Below are 24,370 nucleotides of genomic sequence, written 5' to 3'. Positions count from 1 at the left end.
CATTGTCTTTCACCGCTTGAAAACAGCCGCTCTGTTGTATGCATCGCAAATGAGATGAGATGCAAAGACGGTTTCCAATGATAGGATCAACACGAGTTTCAGAGATGAAGGCCTCAAAGATTGATGGGTGCCGAGAATTTTTGTTCTCCAGTCTGCTGTATAAGCGAGTCTATAGCTTAACTGTGTAGCAAGCTATGTGCTGGATTTGCTTTTCTTTTTTTAATTTACCCTACAGTATATGAACCCAAAATTATCATGGTTTGACAACAGTTCTATGTTTGTTGCTCACATTACTTTGTACCCCCTCCAAGGAACGTAATTAACAATTGAGGTAAGAAGAAATTGAAGTAAATCAGAATGATTGTTTGCATTTTAATGCTGTCCCTTTGCCAGTAGACTGACATAAAACCACACGTAGGCTTCCATTATGAAGTCAGAAGTCAAAGAATTAACGAGCGCACCCTGCGTGAGTTGTTAGGGAAAATAAATTTCAGACCAAACCCGTAATAATCCATTGCAAACCTGCAACTTGAAGGACAACTTAAGTGTTTCAAGAAAGTCAGAGTTGATTTTAGTGTTACTTTTTATGCTTTCTACTGTCTTTGTTATTAATTTCTTGATTATTTAATTATTTCTGCTGCATGTACAGCACTTTTGACACAGCAGTGGTTGTTTTAAAGTGCTTCATAAATACAGTTGAGTTGTGTATGATAGGCTTTCTAATTTAGGAAGGTGCTGTCCATATAAAAGGGTGGCAGCTTTTCGGGGCTAATTTTCGTTTCTGGAATGACAGAAACACACACTTGAAAGGATGTCAAGTTTCTCCTTTGTTTGGTGATTAGATTAATCCTGCCTGGCAATGTGCTAGCCATATGATCACATTCTTAAACAGAAAAGGCTTCTTTTATTTAAATGGGGATTAAGATGTTCCTTCTCATCACCGTAATTGAAATACAGATTTCAGTCATCAGTGCTTCGATTCCCACGACAGCGAGCTGTTTTACCTAAGGAAGTCAGAAAAAGACGGGAATCAATCGCTTGTTTTTACAATACTCTTATTGGTCCATTAATTATTGCCTTTTGGAAACTTCTTCAGCCATCTTGTGCTTTGTGTGGTTTTTCTAGAGTCCTGTGGGACAGTGGACTTTAAATGACGTTTACCAACTACATAATTCCCATATCTTGCAGTTTACATTTATAAATGCACTTTGCTCGCATCAGTGTCATGCACGGAACTGGGAGAGTCTATTCTCTTGCTATTTCTGCAATGTCAAGCCCCCAAGCACTAAATGCACTGAGACTGCCCTGATTTTAATGCAAATGAGGGCCCCTTCGATTGGCCAGGAGTCGCCTACCAATTCAAAAAATTTAAAATGATGAAATTGTCTTACTGTTTATGTACAGCACTTTGTATGCAGCGATGGCTGTTTGAAAGTGCTCTATAAATACTGTTGACTTGACTTGACTTGACTTGAAAGAAAATGCCACCCATGCACAAAGTTAGATGATGCTTTGTGCTAAACTTCTGCTGGGCACGAAATTAGGGCCCCAGAGTCTCACCTGGTCACATAAATCACAAAAGAAAATCTGCATCTCAAGTTGGTGACTATTTTGAAAGCCTATTTAACCTTAATTATATTCTTGTTTTAAGCAGATTTTGCAATATTGATCACATTTGCATTTTTAGAACGTGTAGATTTAAAAAAAGGAAACTTATTAGATTTTCTGAACACAACATAATATGTATTTATTCTGTGATCTGAGGAATATAATTGCTACATTTTACAGGAGTACTGAACAAATTTCACAAAGAACACTCAATGATTTTTTTCTGGTGGTCTATTGCCAGTATTACTGTAAGAATTTATGACATGTACGGTACCTTGGTGGTGTCGTAAAGAGTATGATTGTCCAAAGTCATCTTTCTCTCTAACCGAGCATACCTCCTGAGGTCTCTGTCAAACTGCTGTGGGGAAAGAAAATAAGTTCTTAAAAAAACAAAAACAAATAAACACACACACACACACAAAAACTATGTCCTGCGTTTTCAAGGTACAGTGATCCCTCACTTATCGCGGGTAATTGGGACCGAGACCTCCCGCGAAAGAGGAAAATAAGTAGGTAAAAGTAGGTACTCACCCTGTACAGTTATATGTACATTTGTATGGGTATATATCATATTTATAAGGCCAGATTTAATGGTATAAATGCATGTAGAAGTAAATGTTTGTAGTAATTAACATTACTTAATGCTATATACTTATATATATATAAGTATATATATATATATATATATATATATATATATATATATATTGCGGACGTTGTATCGGTCTGTCGTGGTGAAGAAGGAGCTGAGCCAAAGGGCGAAGCTCTCACTTTACCGGTCGATCTACGTCCCAACCGTCACCTATGGTCACGAGCTATGGGTCGTGACCGAAAGAACGAGATCCCGGATACAAGCGGCTGAAATGAGTTTTCTCCGCAGGGTGTCCGGGCTCTCCCTTAGAGATAAGGTGAGAAGCTCAGTCATCCGGGAGGGGCTCAGAGTCGAGCCGCTTCTCCTCCACATCGAAAGGAGCCAGATGAGGTGGCTTGGGTATCTGATTCGGATGCCTCCTGAGCGCCTCCCCGGTGAGGTGTTCCGGTCATGTCCCACCGGGAGGAGACCCCGAGGAAGACCCAGGACACGCTGGAGAGACTATGTCACCCAGCTTGCCTGGGAACGACTCGGGATCCCCCGGGGAGAGCTGGAAGAAGTAGCTCGGGAGAGGGAAGTCTGGGCTTCCCTGCTAAAGCTGTTGCCCCCGCGACCCGGCCCCGGATAAGCGGTAGATGATGGCTGGACGGATGGATGGATACTTATATATATATATATATATATATATATATATATATATATATATATATATATATATATATATATATATATATATATATATATATATATATATAACATCTGATTTAATGAGCCATTCGCAGTTTCACTGTACGGGTGTGTGTGTGTGTGTGTGTATAAGATGTATAAGTTATTGTACTTATGTTACACGTTACGCAAGTACAGTAAACATGTATATGTAGTACTGTATATTTTGCTCTATGTGACTCGCTATTGTTTTGCTACTTTCACTGCCTCTCGCGGACCTTTCGCGGCATTTTCACAATTTGATTTATTTTTATTATTTTTTTAATTAATGCTTTTGAAAAATCTGTGATGCACTGAAACCGCAAAAAGTCAACCGTAAAGTAGCGAGGGACTACTGTAGTTTAAGAAACATGGTTGCATAAATATTACTTGTATTATGTATTCGTACTCTAAATGCATTACATCATCAAGAACTTGCAGATAATATACAGGCAGACACGCTTATTGTCATGCCAGCAATATATTGTCACATAGAAAAGGCAGATGCTTTGTCAAAAGTGCGTCAAAACGTTTTTGGAAAAAGTGCTTAAAAAAGTGTTAGTTTTAATTTTTTGTTTGTACCATACCGTAGAGCCAGTCCATCCCAAGAGAGCAAAGGCATAACGATCCATCGGTGGCGACACCAAGTCCACACGCACTGCCCTCCATCCCCTGTTGTCCCCGTCATTACAGGAGAGACCTCCATCCACCTGGCTGGCCTCCAATCGCAAGATCAGGAAACATTTTGCATAATAGTCCATCGCCTCAAAACTCTGGCACGGCAGCTTTGACATGTGGAAAGTCGAGGCCTGGTAATCGCAGTAAAGAACAATGCCCTAAAGGAAAGGGGAGTGCGGATTCAGTCAGAAAGTAGATCACAAACTTTTATTTTATTTTATTTATTCGATCCGCTTATCCTCACAATCCGCCATGCATGATTTTGGAATGTGAGAGGATTTCCTCTGTGATTGGTGGAATGAGATTAAAGTCCAAATTAATGCAGTTAATGACAAAAATACCTCCAATGAAATATAGCCTGACATTATTGTTGTATTCCAAGCAGGACTTGGCTAAGCATACCCAAAGGGAATCTCAGTAGACACTTTGCGTTCTTGTTACCGTTCAATGGAGGGTAAAGCAGTACTTTGACAGTAAAAACCGAATAATTTCAAGATTTGTGTGCGTTGTGGCTGATATTTTGAAAAAGGATCAGCTTGCAAACACATCTTTGAGCTTGCTCGACTTTGTGGCAGTTGTTTTTGTACTCATCTTTTTTAAAAAGTTCAAGCTTGCCTTGGGTTAGAGTAGACTAATTCAGAAGTGTTTGCGCACTCATCCAAAATCTAATTGAGTTCAACCTATGGCATTTAAAAGGGTCAGCATGCTGCAAATGACTTGGGTGGTTTTTCTCCAGGAATGTCGACTTCCTCCCATATTCCAAAAACAAGCCTGTTGAATTGAAAATGACTCAATATTACATAGGTGTGTCAGCGTGTGTCGAGAGAGAGAGAGAGAGAGAGAGAGAGAGAGAGAGAGAGAGAGAGAGAGAGAGAGAGAGAGAGAGAGAGAGAGAGAGAAATGGATCGAGAAGTAGGACTGTCAGTGTGGTGGTTCACTGCCCTGGCTCAATTCACACTCAGACGGTGTGAATGTGAGAATGAACGAATTGTCTTTTTTGATATGGGCTATGTCATTGACAGGATATCAGTCCACCATTTAGAAGGCAATGACTTTTTACTTCTTAATGTCTGAATTGATGTTTGATGATTGATTCCAGAAATGAAATTATCAGGTGTTTTCTTGTTCTTTTTGTGTGTGGATGAACACATCAGGATCTTTCCACTGTCAAGTGTCTTGTTCCTCAAACTGAAAGCACTGCCAAACAAAAACAAACAAACCCAAATTGTGTATATACATATCCACTAATGTACAAAACAGCAGCGGGTTTTACATACTCACTTGTAGTTACCAAAGCATTTGCAACTTGTTCAAATAAATGAGATACTCTTTAAAAAAGTCATGTCACAAGTGACACAAATAATGTGATGATTGAACAAGTAGTTTTAGACTCGTACCAACAGTGTTGTCACTATTTTAGGATCAAAATATTTTGTGGATGTTGGTAGTGTTGAAGGAAGGTTTGTTTTGTTTTTTTTTTTCTTCTTTCTTCTTTTTACCTACATTCTTGCTGCTGGAGGCTGTAAATTTCCCCAGTGTGGGACAAATAAAGGATATCTTATCTTATTCTTAACCTGGGTTCGATCGAACCCCAGTGGTTCGGTGAATCGGTCTTAGGGGTTCGACGGAGACTCTGCCATTGAGGTTACGACACATCTGACTCAACATGTCAATTAGTTATGATACGCCGGCTTGGCCATCACTGGCTGCAGATGATTACATTACATTGCTTGTCCAATCAGTGCTGCGAGAAATTTAGTTCGCTCAATAGTCAACGTGTGACTGTCGTGCTAGTACGTTGTGTGATTTTTTTATAATGTTTTAATACACGCTAACTACGTCGAGCAAAAAAAAAAAAAAAAAAAAGTGGTCGGACGAATATGTACCACATGGATTCACCTGCATCACGGAATGTGATGGGACTCACCATCCTATCTGCATGATTGGTCATGCCAAGTTGAGCAACTCTAGTCTCGCACCGGCAAAACTGAAGGAATCTTGAATCACATTTTATTTTTCAGTAATGAAGGGTTCAGTGAATGTGCATATGAATTGGTTGGATTCGATACCTCTAAAAATGTTAAGACCCACTGTTCTAAAGGATAGTCTCGTCGCTGTGCTGTGAAAAACACGTGTCCATTTTCAGAAACACAGACCCCGTTAATGTAAAAATGATTTTAAAATGACAAAAATGGACATACAGTACATACAACTTTATGCACCGGGGCTAAAAAACGTTTGCAGCATTATTCATGCACCAAATGAAAGCATTTTGCTTTGTGGATCAGTCCTTCTTAATATAAATTGTATATTCTGTTGGGGTCACCCCTTGACTTGTTTATCTAACAGCCTCTCTAACAGAGTTCAGGATGTTAATTGAGACTTTCACCCTTCACAAATTCCTAAAGGTTCAATACTTGGTCCCACTTCCTTGTCCACTTTCATTCCCTCTGTTAATAATTGTTAAATTCCTCTCAGCGCCGATAAATTAATCTTCTTTGCTTCCGGTGTGGTTCACAAGCAGCGATTAGTTTTAAATTACTTCAGGGCTGTTTTTCTTTGATTGCTGCATAACCTTAGTTTTGTAATTAAATGCTCCAAGATTATGCTATGTGTTGAAAGGAACCGTGACCCTTTCACATTGACTATCAACGAACGGTATTGATGAAATCATACATGAGACTATGTACGTTGATACATTTGTGAAGATGGTTGCATTCCACTAAATGCCACTAAATAAATAACCTGAGGGCGGGGGTGAGGTAGGGTTGACATTGAGGTGAGATTGTACCTCAGGAGTTAGCCTTGATTTATTTTACAGTGGACATACTTCAAATTGTATCCCATAGTCATGATATGAATCCTGATCTTGAAAGTTGATGAGTTCATCTTTTTTTTCCTTCCTATTTGGGAATTGATCGCTTAAAAAGTTAAAAGTGGGAATACTTTGAATATTTTTGGATTCATTTAAGTGTTACAGAAGAGATAGGATGGCTGAAAACGAGTCAGGCAAGGCTACATTCAGCTTATGGCAGATCATGAAAGTCTATTCTGTGCACAACACCTCCTCTCCTTGGATAATGGGAAGCTTTCCGAATAAGATGTCAGTACGCTGGAGGAGTAAAGCTACTGGAAATAGGTGTGAATGGAATTGATATAATCACGCAACACATCAGCTTGGCAGCTCCACATGGCTCAGGTGGTCGAATGATCGACTCCCAACCGGAAGGCTGGGGGTTGAATCCTCAGCCCTTGTCACCATGTCATTGTATCCTTGAGCAAAATACCGCCCTTCAGTTTCTCCTGAGGCTGTGTCATCGGTGGGTGAAGGGAAAGGCCGATAAATGAGCTTTCAATTGTGAGTAAAAGCTCATTTTGCTCCGATTATTTAATTTTGAGTAGTAATCATTAATTGATTGCAGAGCAGACTCAAGACAAAAAAACTTGAGCATGCTTACCTCAATTGTAATGAGTCGTTTAGTCGTGGTATGTAATTAAGGTGACATAAACTTACCTCCATTTATGTAAGTACAGTAGTTCATAGCTTTAAGGTACTGTTTCCCCAATATATTTCGTTTCAATTTGCTGAATTAAAATTGCTGCAAATTGTTACCCTACATTTACTGGGTCGATTCTGTTGGATGTTTCTTACAGTTTATTATTATACAATGTAAAAATGTGAAATAATCTACCTCCGAACAAAGAATACTTTGAATCACAGTAACCTTTACATAACTCCAGATGCAATATAAAATATTATCTTTCCATATACTTTAATCTCTCCTATTCAATGGCTTGAAAAAACAAATACTGTATTTTCCGCACTATATGGCACTTTGGCGTATAAGGTGCACCTTCAATGAATGGCCTGTTTTAAATGGTTGTTACAGCTACAGCAGTTGTGAAAGCTCTATATAAAGTGTGATTGTATTGTATTGTAATCCTTTAGCGGCGCTCCATCTAGTGGATGCATATCACAACCACAACCACTATTGTGGCTTCTATTCTATGCGCCTTATAATAATGCGGTGCACCGTATATATGAAAACTGTTTAACCGTCTAAAATACCACGTCCAAGAAATCAAAATATTGACCATCTATATATGTATTGCGCGTCGTCCCGCACGCGGTCTGTCCTTCCGTCTGTCCCTTTTCAAAACGTACCTACTTCACCGCGCCGCCACTGCGCCGCTCAGGCAGTGGCTCACTACGATCGCGCGGGCATCTTAGCGAAAAAATGTTGTCTACCCACAAGCATTGCAATGAAATTGTTAGTCATTTAGTAGAGCTAAACATCTCTTTATTTTCGCGATAAGCAATGAAGATGAACAAAAAGTTGAACCAAGCAACAACACTTTTGTGGGCCGAAGGCCCACTTTACCAGCCTTCCGCAGGAACTAGCTGATGAGCCGCCCGGAGGGCGGCGAACCACCACCTTACCAGCCTTCCGCAGGAACTAGCTGATGAGCCGCCCGTAGGGCGGCGAACCAGCTAGTATATTATAAGGATTTTAAGGCACACTGTCAACTTTTGCGAAAATTGAATGCTTTTAGGTGCAAAATTGAGGTGATTGCAAGACACACCCAAGCGTTTTGTGCAACGTTCGAGGCACATCTGTCTTGAAAATTGTTCAGGCTCAGGTAACATTTCACTTTGGCACTTACACTGCAACTTGCAAGAAAATCGCCACTTCAGTCCATCTGATGGTTTGACTTTTTAAAAACTAAAATGCTAGGATTGCATCCACATTCACATGAATGAAATAAACTGCGCCAATCTGACATACCACTTCCCAAAGAACACCGAGGTTTAGAAATCATGTAAAAATATAGGACGTTTGAACACTGACGACCAGAGTGACATGCAACGAAATTCTGCCGTTACTCTCACTATTACAGCTCCTCATTACCCAGGGTGAGAAACTCATTTGTTGTGCAGCTGCGGGTCAAATTTCCAAGTGTCACCCTCGACTGCTCCTGTGGATTGCTTTCTGTCTCTCTGCAATTACAGATAACCATTCACCTTCCAAAAGGTAGGGAAAAAGATTTTTTAAATTCCCTTTGTGTTGAGAAGAGTAATCGTAGACTAGTAGAGCAGCATAAAAGACCTCAAACACTGTACAGGTTCTTTCTGACAGACAGATATGTTGAAATACTTTTTGCGAGCGTACAAATGAAGGTCACTTATATTTTCTTTTTGTAGATTTTTCACTCCCTGCTGTCAGTACATTATATTTGGCCTTTAATCGTATTGATGCCTTTGGATAAAAGCATTAATGGCTCTGGTAGCAGTCACATGACCCATTCAGTACCTGAACACTTTAGTTCATATTCTTTGGTGTGGGTCTCGGTCACTCTGATTTCTTCCTGTCTTGATCTTTCTGTTTGACACACACACACTGAAGAATAAATTAAAGTAAGAGAAGAAAAAAACATCTCAGTATGGCAGTGGACTGTTTAGCCCAATGGCGGTCTGTCATTATCTCCTAAGCAGCAGGTAAATCAGAAAACATCTGAGAGTAGGCTTGTGGCAGAGGGAATTACAGTGAATGACGCAGGCGCAAAAATAATCTTTCCCCAAAAGCTTTTCCTTGAGTAGAGGGTGGGGGGCATTGGAATCTGAATGTTTACTTCCATTTTTTAAAAAATCTATTTCCGGGCTTTTTGTTTCGATGACAGCAAGAGGTGAGAGCAAAACAGCCAACATTCTCAGCACATACATAATGTTGTGAGCGAAGCATAGAAGTGTCATTTCATCTCGTAATTTGTCTGACTAACAGCAGGGAAACTTCTACAAATCTGCCTGAAATTTGCAGATTAGCTTGTTTTAGCCATGAGCTTTTGAACTGGGCTTTGACTCTTGATAGTGATGCTTGTGCTTGTGCATGCATGCATGCATGCATGTGTGTGTGTGCCCTAAATGCCAGAGACTTTACCGCTCGGATTTGATTTAGACATAAAAGAGAATTCTGATCTCGACTGCATGGGCAGCGCTGCTTGAATCACTTATCCAATCTGAGGTATAACACTTGAATCTCTAACAGCATTGAGATGGCACAAATGCATAACAATAAAGCAGAATTGTATTATTATGGTAGGCAGTGCGCACAGGGCTCAGCCTTTGGAAAGCAACACTACACAGTATTGAAAGGAGCTGATGATTTTTCGAATGGAAGCAATGCTCCGTGACTCATATGTCTGCTTCTGAATGTGGCACTGACATTGCCTGTGGATTCAAAATCAGCAGGAAAATGAAGATGACATTTGTTTTGCAAGGATATCTGTAACTCCCCACAAGTTGGACGACTGTCCCTAGCATTAGCTGCGTCGAGTCCTCAGGGACACAATTTTCAATGGCAAGATAACTCTGCTCGGAGTCAATCTTTAGTATGTTATTTAATCACTGTCTCTTGTCTTGGTGGCTGCTAACCACACCGGCAGCCTACTGAGCCTACTGAGAGGAAAATTGGAAGCTGTATCTCGCTTTCTTTTCCTGTTCACCTGGGACTTTTGATTTAACACCCGGCACTCCTACTTAAGTCATCACCTTACTTCAATGTTCACAACTACTATTCACATTTCATATGCTTTTTCACAACTTTGACCCACCTGCTCTGCCTGTAGGGAACAAGTGACTGCAAATGGTGGGAGGGCTGTTAATAGTTTGTGGCAATAGGAGTCATTACACTGGACCTTTGAAGGACATTAGGTATATGGAGGTGTGGATGCCAAAATTGACAGAGGGTTGAGGGTGAGGGGGTCACATTTTAAAACCATGTGTTTGAAATGGCTTTGAAGGTCTTTTTTGTAGCATGCCAGTAATTTGAAGTTCATTTTGGAATTGCTGCTTTTTAAATCAATTTTTCTCATTAGGTTTGTTTCTCATTAGGCTCAATGGGTGAGTTTTTGACATGAGGCCAATCACAATCACAGAGAGACCAACAACCATTCACACATACGCCCCGCACTTGCACATTGCTTGCTAAATATATTTAAATTCATTGTGTTCATTTTTATACCCAGACCCTCTGCAAAACTGAGATACGATGAAGCGACTCAACCGCATCCGTAATGTTCAAGTCGGCAAATTGTTCATATTTCAGAATGCTGGCACCAAAAGAGCAAGAACTCATATTTGAACTTACTTGTTTTTTGAAGCAATCGATGATGTGGCGCAGCACAAATTCCTCCTTCCCCACTTCATGTGTTGTGACAATAAAGTCCACATCATGGCCATATTCCTTACCCCTGTAAAAGCCGCACACATGTTTATTATGTGTTGGAAATTATATTCTAGGTATTACATAATGCACGTGGCCTTTTTTGAACCACTCAAGTCTTGTTGAACGTTGAAAAATTGTCGACATTTCTTTTACTTCTACAGGGAAATCTTGAAGAAAAAAAACATATTTCTGGCTTTGTGTAATCAAAATTAGTCCCAAATATACATGCTTACATCGTGCAATTTCACTGTCAGCACAATTGCAAGCAGAGTTTATTGAGAAGAAAGTGATCAGGCAAAAGCCTTATGCAGAATAGAAGACCGATATGTCCACATGGCATTTGCGCAAAAAGCAAATCTAAAAGAATCCGTGACGGAAGTGGAAACCAAATCAGGCATAGCACTCTGTTACAAATATTTTGAAAACACTCGTGTGACCTTTTGAGGTTAGTTAAGTCGTTCTTCACTTAAATACTCTTTGAATCTTTTTTTACAGCGATCAAAGGGTCACCAACTCCTCCAGCACACCTGATTCAACTGATCAGGATCGAGAGCAGGCTTCTGCAGAGCTTGCTTAAGCTGATCAAATGCGTCAGAGGAGGGAAAGCTAAACATGCACAATAGTTGCCCACGAGGACCGGCGTTGGAAGCCTATGCTCTGTGGTGTGGAAGGACTTCTCCAACACATACGTACTGTATATAGGGCGCGTCTTATCAAACAAAAATTCATCTGCTGGATTTCTTGCACTATGCCGGGGTACCTAAAGACATACAGTATCTGTCCTGTTATCTGGCGACCTGTCCGGGATGTACCCTGCCTCTCGGATAAAGACTGGCTGTCCACAGAGACCGGATGGAGGCTTGATTTGGACGTACTATTGAAATTATGAAAAAACATTTCTGAAAGCATTTTTGTGTGGACAGACCCTACTAAATGTTCCATATCAAAATCAGACACTTGTTCTGATGAACTAACAGCCTTTTTGTTTCTGAAAAAGTGTGTTTGTTGAGGATCCAGCAGGATCAAATTAACCTGCTGTCTACCAGTTTGATTTCAAACGCACAACATTTTATTTGAAAGGAAAGGAAGGGAAAGGAGAAGGAAAAGGTGTTTTCTTGCCATTGGCTCGTTTTGGGCTCATTATTGAAGCTCTCATATGCCATGATGAAAAGGAAGATTGTGTTCTTGTGATTGTGGTGCCCCACTAAAACAGCAGAGAGTGCAGTTTGTCATCAATGAGAACAGTGCTGACACAAACAGCAAACAAAGGCCACAAGTGACTGACGGAAGGTTCCTGATGTATCAAAGTTGGCCTCCACTTCAGCTCTATCCTTTGCTTCTGCTTGCTGCCAAATAGGCTAGGTGCCATTTCAAACCCATCGTTATGCACACACGCACACACACACACACACACACACACACACACACACACACACACACTTTCTCACAGCTCCTTTTGTACACATGAGCACTATTGTCACGGCCAACAGCAAAGTGAAATGACAATGAACATCAGGGAGGATAGGGCTCCGGGAGAAGTACGATATGCTGCGAGGCTCTGGGTTCGATCTCATTTGCTGCTTGTACCAAATGATAGAAACATGAGAGGGCAACATCAAAATAGCAAAGATGGGCTACGAATGTGTGGTTTCTTCAATGACAAGATAGACATAGGCGTTTTCTATTGTATATTTTTGACCGTGAGTTCTATGCATGAGCAACGTAGGGAAGGAGCCTTAAACATTTTAGGAACATTCTCACACATGCACAGTCGATGGCAATACAACACAGGTGTCAAACTAAAGCCCCCCTCCCTCCCACATCATTTTATGTGGCCCACAAAAGCAGATAAAAAACATGTCAACTTCCATGATGCTTTCTAAAATGTCAACCAAAAATGTTAACTCTCACATGTTATAAATAAGAGAGGTATTCTAAGCATTTACTTGTTACCAAACCCGACGTGATAGGAACTATTATTCTTGACTCCTCTATATGCTTTCAGTCAAAACGACCCTCCAAGGGAAACGGTAACTAAAATGTGGCCCACGACAAAAATTTGTTTGACATCCCTGCAAGACAAGGTACAGGAAGTCCGTGCATCCAAACAACATCCAAACAACTATAGTGGTTAATACACGACAGAATGGCTTTATGGAATGGTTCAGAGTTCACACTTGCTAATTCAAGGAGCAACCGAGTCGTTGAAAACAGCCATTAGTGCTCTACCAAGGCATGTGAATGTTAATGGTTAGCGCTAGTGGCAGGGCGCATGTAACACTGTGAGTGCTTTGCTCTCAAGCACACTCAGCAGATGCTACTTTTGTCACATTCATTTAATTTTCCCTCTTACTAGAATGTATTCTTCCATTAGAGCAGATGTGTCTCAGTTACTTTTAGGCTTCGGTTTGGTGTCGCATGTGAAAATAGAACTTTAATGGCTTGACTTGTCGGACACATTCATTTCCATGGCAGATTCCCATCTGCTGAATGTGCAACTTCTCGCTAAAGCCTGCAGCACTCTTAATTGGCAAAGCCAAGATTCCACGACATTTCCAGTGCGTGTCGGGTGTTAAAAAAAAAACAAGAAGAGAAGCTCACCAGCTCATGAGCAGACTTGGCATCATTGGGAAATCTCAGAAGTGCGCCGCATAAATATGTGCCGCGAATAGCAAAATCATAAACATGGAGAGAGAGTGAAATTATCAGCATACATTCATAGCTCTCATAGACACGCATTACTAATCAGGGTGTGGCGTGCATAGCGTAGGAATGGGTGGTGAAGTAGGACATGTACACATTGACTCCACTTTGCAGCTCTCTGGACGGTAGCTGTGCATTAGTATGTAGCACAGCTATGCAGCTACGTCCACTACTATTGTTTTAGTCAGCAGAAAAATGTGTGATCACACACAATCCCCATTTTTTGAAGTTAAGAGGGTGTTTCTCTCGTTTTCTTTGCAATATCTATACCTCCACTTACGGTCAGCTGTGTCACCACATGCTAAAAGAAGAAACAGTGTAAATTCAGCTGGTCTACACTTATTTTGCGTGAGGAAAGATGATCAATTATTAAGTGTTTCAGCACAAAGCGCATGAAATATTAAAGGTTATTTACAATTTTGTGTGGATGACAGGGTGACGTGTATGAATAATACAGATCCGGGAAGTGTTGCTTGTGGAAATGTCACAGAACGCGAGGAAAGAAAACCTCAGTCACAGTTAAAAGTAGATGACCGAAGAGAAGAAATTGGCTTCTCTTGCTGTGATGTGTCAGTTTTCCTTCAGTTTTGCTGCATTGTAAGAAAGTGGTAACAAAGGTCTCACATGAAAAAAAAAACCCAACTTTTCAGGGGTTAACATAATGACAAAAATTGAGTAATGCTCATTTTCCTGAAAGCATATAATTTTCTTTTCCTTTTCAGTCGATATTTATTTTGTATTTAATATTTGTTCCTCAAGTCTGACATGTACCCTAAGTTTAACAAATTCTGTTTTCAATGCACACCTTTTGACAAGTCTGGTTTGGAGTTCACCATTCAGGGTTTTTGTATGAATGTTCTCATCTGACCTGGGTGTGTGTAATTTTTTGTCCCCCTCTTCTCAAAGCTCAATGGGGTGATCAAAGAGATCTATTTTGAAGAGGTGGATGATACCAGAACAGCCATGATGACGGAGTTGCGCAATATCAGCTCCACCCCTTTCTTCACTGTAGTGTCCAAGACATGTGAGCACAAGTCTAATGACACAACCACAATGTCAATCATCAAACTGTGCCCTTGTGTCCTGGTGCCAAGTGCATGTATGAACACCCTTATGCTTGAGCACGGTGTTTGCTATGGACAATCTGTGACAAACTGAGAAATTAAATCACAAAACCCCAGTCTGGATCTTTCGGGTCTCACTAGCCTTGCTCATGTGAATTTCCCCAGCAAATTCCCAGCGGGAGCGCTCTCCAGGACCCCCTCAAAGGACTCCATCAAGAGTGGGTACTCTCAGCTCGTCCTCTGTTCATTCACTCTTTTATTTCCCATGACGGATAAATACGTCTTGAAGCACACCACATACTTCTGATGTATTTTTACATCTTTTACATTTTTTTTTTGCATCACAGTGTGCAAAAGTGTCTGACTCAGGATCAAGCTTGTCTGCAAAGGAAATTATTTAAAATCTGTCCAGCAGGTGGCAGCGGGTGTAAGTGATAAACTAGGATCACGCTGCAGAAGAAGTAGAGGGGGAGGGATGCAGGGGAGAAGTTGTGGAGTAGCATGGAGTTCGTAGAGAATGTGTTCAAAGACAGGAGCGATGTACAAATCAAAACAATTAACGCTGGATTATTGCTTTTGGGGAAGAAAATCTTCCTCCAAGCATGACAAGGGAGATGAAGTTGCTGAAAGAAGGACGCTTTGTCCGCACAAAAGGAAGAAGCAGCTGTCAAAAGAGGTGCACAAGCAGACGTACAGTGCACTTCCACATGCAAACACACACGTGCACACCCTCACTGAACTCAAATGTCATCAATGACATTGTTTTCCTGTGATAAATAACACTTCCATACGCATTCCAGAAATCCATTCCTGGGTTGCTCAACACACGCTCTGAAGCAATTTGACCAATGACTAACAATGTCACTTTGAACAGAAAACATACTGTAACAGCCACAGGTACGCCCGCAGACTCAGAGGTCCGCAACCTTTTTTGCCCCACGGACTGGTTTCATGTGTGTGGTATCTTCGAAACATAATAATCAACACGAATCATGACACGAGGAACACAACATTTTCTGTTCGCTATAGTAACGTTAAAATGTGCGTATCTTGTGGCCTCAGATACGCCACAAATAAAAACTGCATGAAAAATACGGCTCACCATCGCCGCATATTATGCAGAGTAGGCTTGATGCGTTGAGATAAAGCCGCATTTGAAATAGGACTCCTGATACTGTCAAACAATTGTAAATAGCACTGCGATTTATCCATTTTGTATTTATATTGCACTTAATTGAACGGTGTTTGTTTGTTTTTTCTTCTTTCTTCTTTCTACCTACATTCTTGCTGCTGGAGGCTGTAAATTTCCCAAGTGTGGGACAAATAAAGGATATCTTAACTTATTAAATGTAGCCTTCTCTTTCTTGAAAGTCATGGGCTCCTCTCCTATCTCCTGGCCGGGCCTTTTCCCCTTCCCGAAAAAACTTTTGAAAGACGTTTGTTTTTTATGCGGTAACCTATGACGTGACCGAGAAGCACGCATTCACCTGCGTCAATAGTGACATACTGTAGACTGATATAACAGAGAATAATGTAATTTTTCAAAATAAAAAATCTTTCAGATTCCGAAATGAATAAAACGAAAGGAATGAAAGTTATTTATTCTTTCTGTGCGGCCCAGCACCAAATGAGCCGCGGTTGAGGACCGTTGCGCTAATTGGCACGCCTTTGTGGAGGCCATGTTGTCAGGGCCGACGTTCCCATCAAAGACGACTGACTAACGAAGAAAGTAAGTTGCTTATTTCTACGGTTCTCAATCGATTTTCCTGCAGTTTTCTTTTTCTGTCAATGCCAAAACATGTAGCCTACTATCAATATAACGTGTGGCAGTAAGAATTTGCTGCCGTTCAAGGATTCGAGAGCTATTCAATGTCACTGAGTGAGAGTCCTGACAATTTTGATTTTGCCTGAGATCCACAGCTAAGACTTACTGGTACCGTTTGAGTGTTTCATATACATTGCTGGAAGAAACTGTATTTTCCTGCCTGATCTATTTTTAACCCCATCTCCTCCCCCAGCCCCCCCCCCCCACACACACACACACACACTTCTTTGAGAACCGTCATCCTTGCACAGCTGTCCTGTGAATAAGGCTAATGTAAGGAGCATGAACAAATCCTTGTTGTGTTACTTTGCTCGGAAGTGGATGACAACTTGACTTCCTGCAGTGTGTCAGTTACCTCTTACAAGGGTTGACTCACGTTTTAGTGTATGTTATCTGGATGCAACTATTTAAAGAGATTTAATAAAGGCTATTGGTTGTAACTAATTAGGCTAATACGAGTGTTCAAACCATGCTTTTTCAGAAGAATGTCACAACGGGGAGAATTAGTGTGTGATTAATGCCCATGCGGGAATTTAAAAGAGCACATCAGCTATTTTGATGTGTCTACTATTTATAAAAAGATAATGATGCGTTTCACTGAGCTTAAGGTATACTAATCACTACTTACTGACTTCAGTCATTTTTCTTCTATGTAACTCTGCATGGTTTCAATTAGATTTCAAGGAATACTCTCCAAGCCCACACCAAATATGAGAAGGATTTTAAGTGTGTGTCCATCTTGCCGAGTTTGAAGTCATAAAAGCTCTCATAGGGCCTGTTATGCTTTTCAGCAGACTCCTCTACTATAAATCGTCTACTGTTGCTCCCCATCATCTTGATGTTAACGATCCATGATGCTCCAATCCCCCCACTCCCCCAATCTCTTTTACCACATTTTCCCTTGAGGAGCAGTTATTTACATAATCAGACATCATTCTAAGTGTCACTCAGCACTTTGAAGTAAAGCGTTACTGTGTAGTATAAGGGGGGATACCACCACTTATATTTCTCTCAGTCAAAAGAACTACATTTCATTGTACACAGGCAAATGCACACATACACGCACACGCACACGCACACACACACACACACACACACACACACACACACACTGAGGGTTTTGGTAACAATAAAACTTACAAAAGCTCTCTTACATATTACATATGAGAATTTGACATTCCTCTCCGTGAGCCGTCACCTTACCGTGGTGGAGGGGTTTGTGTGTCCCAATGATCCTAGGAGCTAAGTTGTCTGGTGCTTTATGCCCCTGGCAGGGTCACCCATGGCAAACAGGTCCTAGGTGAGGGACCAGACAAAGCACGACTCACAAAAGCCCCTTATGAAAAATAAAATCGATGGTACTCAGTTTCCCTTGCCCGGACGCGGGTCACCGGGGCCCCCCTCTGGAGCCAGGCCTGGAGGTGGGGCTCGTTGGCGAGCGCCTGGTGGCCGGGCCTACACCCATGGGGCCCGGCCGGGCTCAGCCCGAAGAGACAACGTGGGTCCCCCTTCTCATGGTCTCACCACCCGTGGGAGGGGTCAAAGGGGTCGGGTGCAATGCGAGCTGGGCGGCAGCCAAAGGCGGGCACCCTGGCGGTCCGATCCTCGGCTGCAGAAGCTAGCTCTTGGGACATGGAATGTCACCTCTCTGGCAGGGAAGGAGCCCGAACTGGTGTGTGAGGCAGAGATGTTCCGACTGGATATAGTCGGACTTGCCTCCACACACAGCCTAGGTTCTGGTACCAGTCCTCTCGAGAGGGGTTGGACTCTCTTTCACTCTGGAGTTGCTCACGGTGAGAGGCGCAGAGCAGGTGTGGGCATACTTATTGCCCCCCGGCTCAGTGCCTGTACATTGGGGTTCACACCGGTGGACGAGAGGGTTGCATCCCTCTGCCTGCGGGTTGGGGGACGGGTCCTGACTGTTGTTTGTGCATATGCACCAAACAGCAGCTCAGCATACCCACCCTTTTTGGAGTCCTTGGAGGGTGTGCTGGAGAGTACTCCTGCTGGGGACTCCCTTGTTCTCCTTCAATGCTCACGTGGGCAATGACAGTGAGACCTGGAGGGGCGTGATTGGGAGGAACGGCCCCCCCGATCAGAACTCGAGTGGTGTTTTGTTATTGGACTTCTGTGCTCGTCACGGACTGTCCATAACGAACACCTTGTTCAAACATAAGGGTGTCCACATGTGCACTTGGCACCAGGACACCCTAGGCCGTAGTTCGATGATCGACCTTGTGGTCGTGTCATCGGATTTGCGGCCGCATGTTCTGGACACTCGGGTGAAGAGAGGGGCGGAGCTGTCAACTGATCACCACCTGGTGGTGAGTAGGCTCCGATGGTGGGGGAAGATGCCAGTCCGTCCTGGCAGACCCAAACGTATTGTGAGGGTTTGTTGGGAGCGTCTAGCGGAATCCCCTGTCAGAAGGAATTTCAACTCCCACCTCCGACAGAGCTTTTCCCATGTTCCGGGGGCGACGGGGGACATTGAGTCCGAGTGGACCATGTTCCGTGCCTCTATTGTTGAGGCGGCCAATCTGAGTTGTGGCCGTAAGGTGGTTGGTGCCTGTCGTGGCGGCAACCCTCGTACTCGCTGGTGGACACCAGCAGTAAGGGATGCCGTCAAGCTGAAGAAGGAGTCTTATCGAGCCTTTATGGCCTGTGGGACCCCAGAGGCAGCTGACGGGTACCGACTGGCCAAGCGGAACGCAGCTTCGGTGGTCGCCGAGGCAAAAACCCGAGCATGGGAAGAGTTCGGTGAGGCCATGGAAGCCGACTTCCGGACGGCTTCGAGGAAATTCTGGTCCACCATCCGACGTCTCAGGAGGGGGAAGCAGTGCACCACTAACACTGTGTACAGTGGGGATGGGGCGCTGCTGACTTCGACTAGGGAAGTTGTGAACCGGTGGGCAGAGTACTTCGAAGACCTCCTCAACTCCACCAACATGCCTTCCTTGGAGGAAGCAGAGCCTGGGGACTCTGAGGTGGGCTCTCCTATCTCTGTGGTTGAAGTCACCGATGTGGTTAAAAAGCTCCTCGGTGGCAAGGCCCCAGGGGTGGATGAGATCCGCCCAGAGTTCCTCAAGGTTCTGGATGTTGTGGGGCTGTCCTGGTTGACACGCCCCTGCAACATCGCGTGGTCAACGGGGAGAGTGCCTCTGGATTGGCAGACCGGGGTGGTAGTCCCTCTTTTTAAAAAGGGGGACCGGAGGGTGTGTTCCAACTACAGAGGGATCACACTCCTCAGCCTCCCTGGTAAGGTCTATTCAGGGGTGCTGGAGAGGAGGGTCCGTCAGGAAGTCGAGCCTCAGATTGAGGAGGAGCAGTGTGGTTTTCGTCCCGGCCGTGGAACAGTGGACCAGCTCTACACCCTTAGCAGGGTTCTCGAGGGTATGTGGGAATTCGCCCAACCAGTCTACATGTGTTTTGTGGACTTGGAGAAGGCGTTTGACCGTGTCCCTCGGGGAGTTCTGTGGGGGGTGCTTCGTGGGTATGGAGTACCGAACCCCCTGATACGGGCTGTTCGGTCACTATACCACCGATGTCAGAGTTTGGTTCGCATTGCCGGCAGTAAGTCGGAATCGTTTCCAGTGAGGGTAGGACTCAGCCAAGGCTGCCCTTTGTCACCGATTCTGTTCATAACCTTCATGGACAGAATCTCTAGGCGCAGCCGAAGCGTTGAGGGGGTCCGTTTTGGTGGCCTCAGTATTGCATCCCTGCTTTTTGCAGATGATGTGGTGCTGTTGGCTCCTTCAAACAGGGCTCTCCAACTCTCACTGGAGCGTTTTGCAGCCGAGTGTGAAGCGGTTGGGATTAAAATCAGCACCTCCAAATCTGAAACCATGGTCCTCAGTCGGAAAAGGGTGGAGTGCCCCCTCCGGGTCGGGGGGGAGATCTTGCCCCAAGTGGAGGAGTTTAAGTATCTTGGGGTCTTGTTCACGAGTGAGGGCAGGAGGGAGCGAGAGATCGACAGGCGGATCGGTGCAGCGTCTGCTGTGATGCGGACGTTGTATCGGTCTGTCGTGGTGAAGAAGGAGCTGAGCCAAAGGGCGAAGCTCTCAATTTACCGGTCGATCTACGTTCCAACCCTCATCTATGGTCACGAGCTATGGGTCGTGACCGAAAGAACGAGATCCCGGATACAATCGGCCGAAATGAGTTTTCTCCGCAGGGTGTCCGGGCTCTCCCTTAGAGATAAGGTGAGAAGCTCGGTCATCCGGGAGTGGCTCAGAGTCGCACCGCTTCTCCTCCACATCGAGAGGAGCCAGATGAGGTGGCTTGGGCATCTGATTCGGATGCCTCCTGAGCGCCTCCCTGGTGAGGTGTTCCGGGCATGTCCCACCGGGAGGAGACCCCGAGGAAGACCCAGGACACGCTGGAGAGACTATGTCACCCAGCTGGCCTGGGAACGTCTCGGGATCCCCCGGGGAGAGCTGGAAGAAGTAGCTAGGGAGAGAGACGTCTGGGCTTCCCTGCTAAAGCTGTTGCCCCCGCGACCCGGTCCCGGATAAGCGGTAGAAGATGGATGGATGGATGGATGGAATTTGACATTATGATACAAATTTAGCAAGCATCATAGAAGTCAACATTTTTGATTTGCTTTTACGGGCCACATCAAATGATGTGGTGCGCAAGATCTGGCCCCTAGGCCTTGAGTTTGATGCCTGTGCTCTGAACCATGGAGGTGACCTCACTACTTTTGTGCTAGTGTGTAATGTATCTGTTCGCATTTTCTCCTAGGCCAGTGTGAAGAAATGATTACAGCATAACAATAACAAGAAACAATTTTTGCACTCCTAGAAAATTGTCAACATAATTGCACAGAAAGTCAGCTTTGGCAGTATGGTGGCCGACTGGTTCGAACATTTTCCTCCCAGATTGGAGGCTTTGGATTCGTATACGGAATGCAGTCCTGCTCTGTTGCATTGGCATGTCCTTCCAGTGTTTGCGTGGGTTTTCTCATGGTCAGCAAAACGATGATGTGTCTGCAATCTAGTGTTGATAAGGGATATTACAACTTGGCAATTTTTAAAAAAAGAATGTTCCCTTTTTTTCTGGCTTTTTTCCCTATTTCCTCTCATTTACTTATCAAATAGATCTGGATTGTACAGCAGATTAAAAAAAAGTGTGTTTGTTTTTTTAATAAATCAATGGGCCACTCAGTGTGTGATTGTGGTCAGCCAGTTGGCATCCCTGCTCTAAATTGTCCTTAGATGTGAATATGAGTATGCATACTTATTTGTCTAACAGTATACGGCCTCAGTGATTGGCTGGCATCAATTCTAGGTTGTACCTGCCCCTTGGTCAGCTGGAATAGGCTCCAGCAGTCTCGTGACCCTAATGAGGATAAGCAGTATAGAAGAGGGACAGATGGCTGTCAGGCTTGTTTTAAATGGACACAAATGCTCCTCTTACTTATTTGAGCACGAGGTAGACTGGAGTTTCTCATTTGGGTTACAATGATGGTTTTCCATTTAAGGTTTTTGTAATATTAGGTTACAGACTGATGCATTGAAGTTCTCTACCGATGTCATTTGTGGTCACCTTGAGGAGAATTAAATATGGGATGAATACAACTCATACAAAGAAGAAAAGAAGTCATGAGGCTGAACACCACTTGGGACCATATACCTGTATGTATGTATGTTGGTCAACCAAGCACTATTGGAGACCAACAAAGTGGGAGCTCAGTCACCCCTGTTGACTTAAGTGCCTTTCCTTACTGCCCCACACTGTTTTTTTTCTGAATTATTGAACACACACACACATACAACCCCCTGAATATGAGTGGATTTTAAAGCCCGACGTTTAAAGAAGCAATGAACTCAAAGGGAAAAGAAGGTGCAAATAGCTGCACACAGTGGGTGAGAGCACTTAGTCGAAGAGGTTTTGGGTCGCCAGGAAAAGGAGAATTGTCAAAGACCAATATGACCTTTGACCCCAGTTTCCTGGAGCATTTTGAAATGGATATTAATAAGAATGTACTTGTGCAAAGAAAAAGTATTGAATGTCAAATTCATTTCAGAGTGTGATTTTTTTTTTCACACATTGATTAGACTTGACTAAAGTAGTTTTAGGTCAGCTACCTTGGCCATCTTGTATCCTTCATACGTTTTAATCGATATGCCAATACATCATTACGTCAAGTTGTTCTTACTTTGCCATACAGTGAGAATTACACATCGTAAATGGGACGAAATAATCGGGACCAGTTTTGTCCGAACGAAAAATGTCTATGGGCACAGCAGACTTGGGCACAGTCTCAGAAAGTAAAAGTGAAGTAAAATAAAGAGTGATAAAAATGTACTGGAACTTAATATACAATTTGGAATTGAAGCAATAAAATCAACAACAACAAAAAACACACAATTTGCACAAAGCTTCATGCCATCATTTGTGATGTAAGCATATTGTACCTCACTGAGACCTCAATTCAGTGACCATGCGAGGATTATGTTTGAATGTCTTTTCCATTTTTTTTTTGCCATTTTTTTGACACTTCATCCCAAAAAGTGAATGAGGATCAACAAGTGTGGTGTTTTTTTTTTTAATCGTTTGTTTTTTTTTACAGTTGTTTGTCTTTTTACACTTGTGTAACAATATTTATTGTTGTTGTTTTTAAATGTGGGAGCTGTCAATTGTGCGAAATGGGCATTTGCCTGGTGGGCCGACAGCCATCACAAGGCCAGCTGATGTTCTTAAAAAAGTTTCTATTTGGTTTTCTTCTTTGTCTTCCTCCATCATTGTTGACCAAACCAATCAGACCTACGTACATAAGTGCCTCTTTTCACAGTAGAAAATGATAACTTCTTGATAAAACAGTCATACTTTTGGGGGCATACCCTCAATGTATGGTACTTGACATTAATTAACCTTCACTGCAAATAGCAGTAATTGAACATCTTTATTTTGGGTAACTTTTCAGAAAAATGAAATGATCAGTGTTCGCTTCGTAAAATATGTGAATCCTGCAGCTGAACGGTGCGCCTTTCAAATCCTGCTGACTCACGTGCAAGCATACATTCAAGAAATAGCGCATGCAACTAGTTTGAAGTAATTTATTGACCAGTTGTATTGAACCAATTAATAAAACCGGACCCCATGATTCAAACGTATCTTACTCGGTCGTGGTAGAATTGCAAAAAATGCTATATTGCAGGGAACCCTTATTAACCCTTTCATGCACCCTGTAACCTGATAACATGATAAAGTGATGGCAACCAGTTCTAGGTGTACCGTGCCTACTGCCGGAAGACATCTGGGATAGACTGCAGCATCACTTGTGAGGATTAGCAAATGGATGAATAGGTGGATGAATGGATGGATAGATGGATGTACTAAAATGACTCAAAACACAGCGAATCAGACACATATAAGTGTAAGCACTTCGCAACATGAAGTTGCTCTCTTTAAAATTTAAGCAGCCCCTGGAATACATTTTGGGCTCCCATGAGCATACAATATAAGTCGATCACAAAACAAGAAGAGTTGTTCTATGTCAACCACCACATCAATACAGAGAGGAAGGGACGAGTCTTCTACCTGCGGAAGCCACCCGTCAGTGCTGTTACGGCGTCCGATGTGATCAAACGGACAGCTTCGTCAATAATGTTCCCCAGGGCTTGAGCCTCCGCTTTAGTGACAACCCTTGAGATATCTCCATAATACAGAAAACCTGCAGGGAAAAGACCATGTGGTCATTAGTCTGGGAGCCAACCATCAATCACGGCCAGTTGCTCTGGTGAGGTGGTGAGTCAGGGTGAATTACAAGGAAGATACGATGTGATTCTGTGTGTTGTGCTCGAAGGCGACTACTGGTGCATGTCAGTACAGTAAATGATGAACTGATATCATTTTGGTTTCATCTACAGGTATATCTTAACCATTCATTTTATTTTTGTCACATTGTTACATGGGAAAGCTAACTATTTATCTTGGGAGAACACAAACCACCCATTTCTAAAAAAAAAAA

The 24,370-nt window shown here is 42.9% G+C and overlaps 1 protein-coding gene and 1 long non-coding RNA gene across 2 annotated transcripts in view; one reads left to right on the top strand and one right to left on the bottom strand.

The window, feature by feature from the left end:
* Positions 1-24,370, bottom strand: part of dntt (deoxynucleotidyltransferase, terminal) — an 80,701-nt gene that overhangs the window by 30,844 nt on the left and 25,487 nt on the right. The window contains exons 7-10 of the mRNA XM_052080316.1: positions 23,941-24,073; positions 10,729-10,831; positions 3,493-3,741; positions 1,883-1,966 (exon numbers count right to left, since the gene is read on the bottom strand). Coding sequence (XP_051936276.1) covers positions 1,883-1,966; positions 3,493-3,741; positions 10,729-10,831; positions 23,941-24,073 — 569 coding nt within the window. The remainder of the gene's footprint in view (positions 1-1,882; positions 1,967-3,492; positions 3,742-10,728; positions 10,832-23,940; positions 24,074-24,370) is intronic.
* The window catches only part of LOC127610334 (uncharacterized), a 33,912-nt gene continuing 25,502 nt past the window's right edge, over positions 15,961-24,370 (top strand). Inside the window, exon 1 of the long non-coding RNA XR_007964811.1 lies at positions 15,961-16,302. This is a non-coding gene — a long non-coding RNA (uncharacterized LOC127610334). The remainder of the gene's footprint in view (positions 16,303-24,370) is intronic.

This window comes from Hippocampus zosterae, chromosome 11 (genome assembly GCF_025434085.1).
Source record: "Hippocampus zosterae strain Florida chromosome 11, ASM2543408v3, whole genome shotgun sequence".
Classification (NCBI taxonomy): Eukaryota; Metazoa; Chordata; class Actinopteri; order Syngnathiformes; family Syngnathidae; genus Hippocampus; species Hippocampus zosterae.
This window is presented reverse-complemented; position numbering and strand designations above follow the sequence as displayed.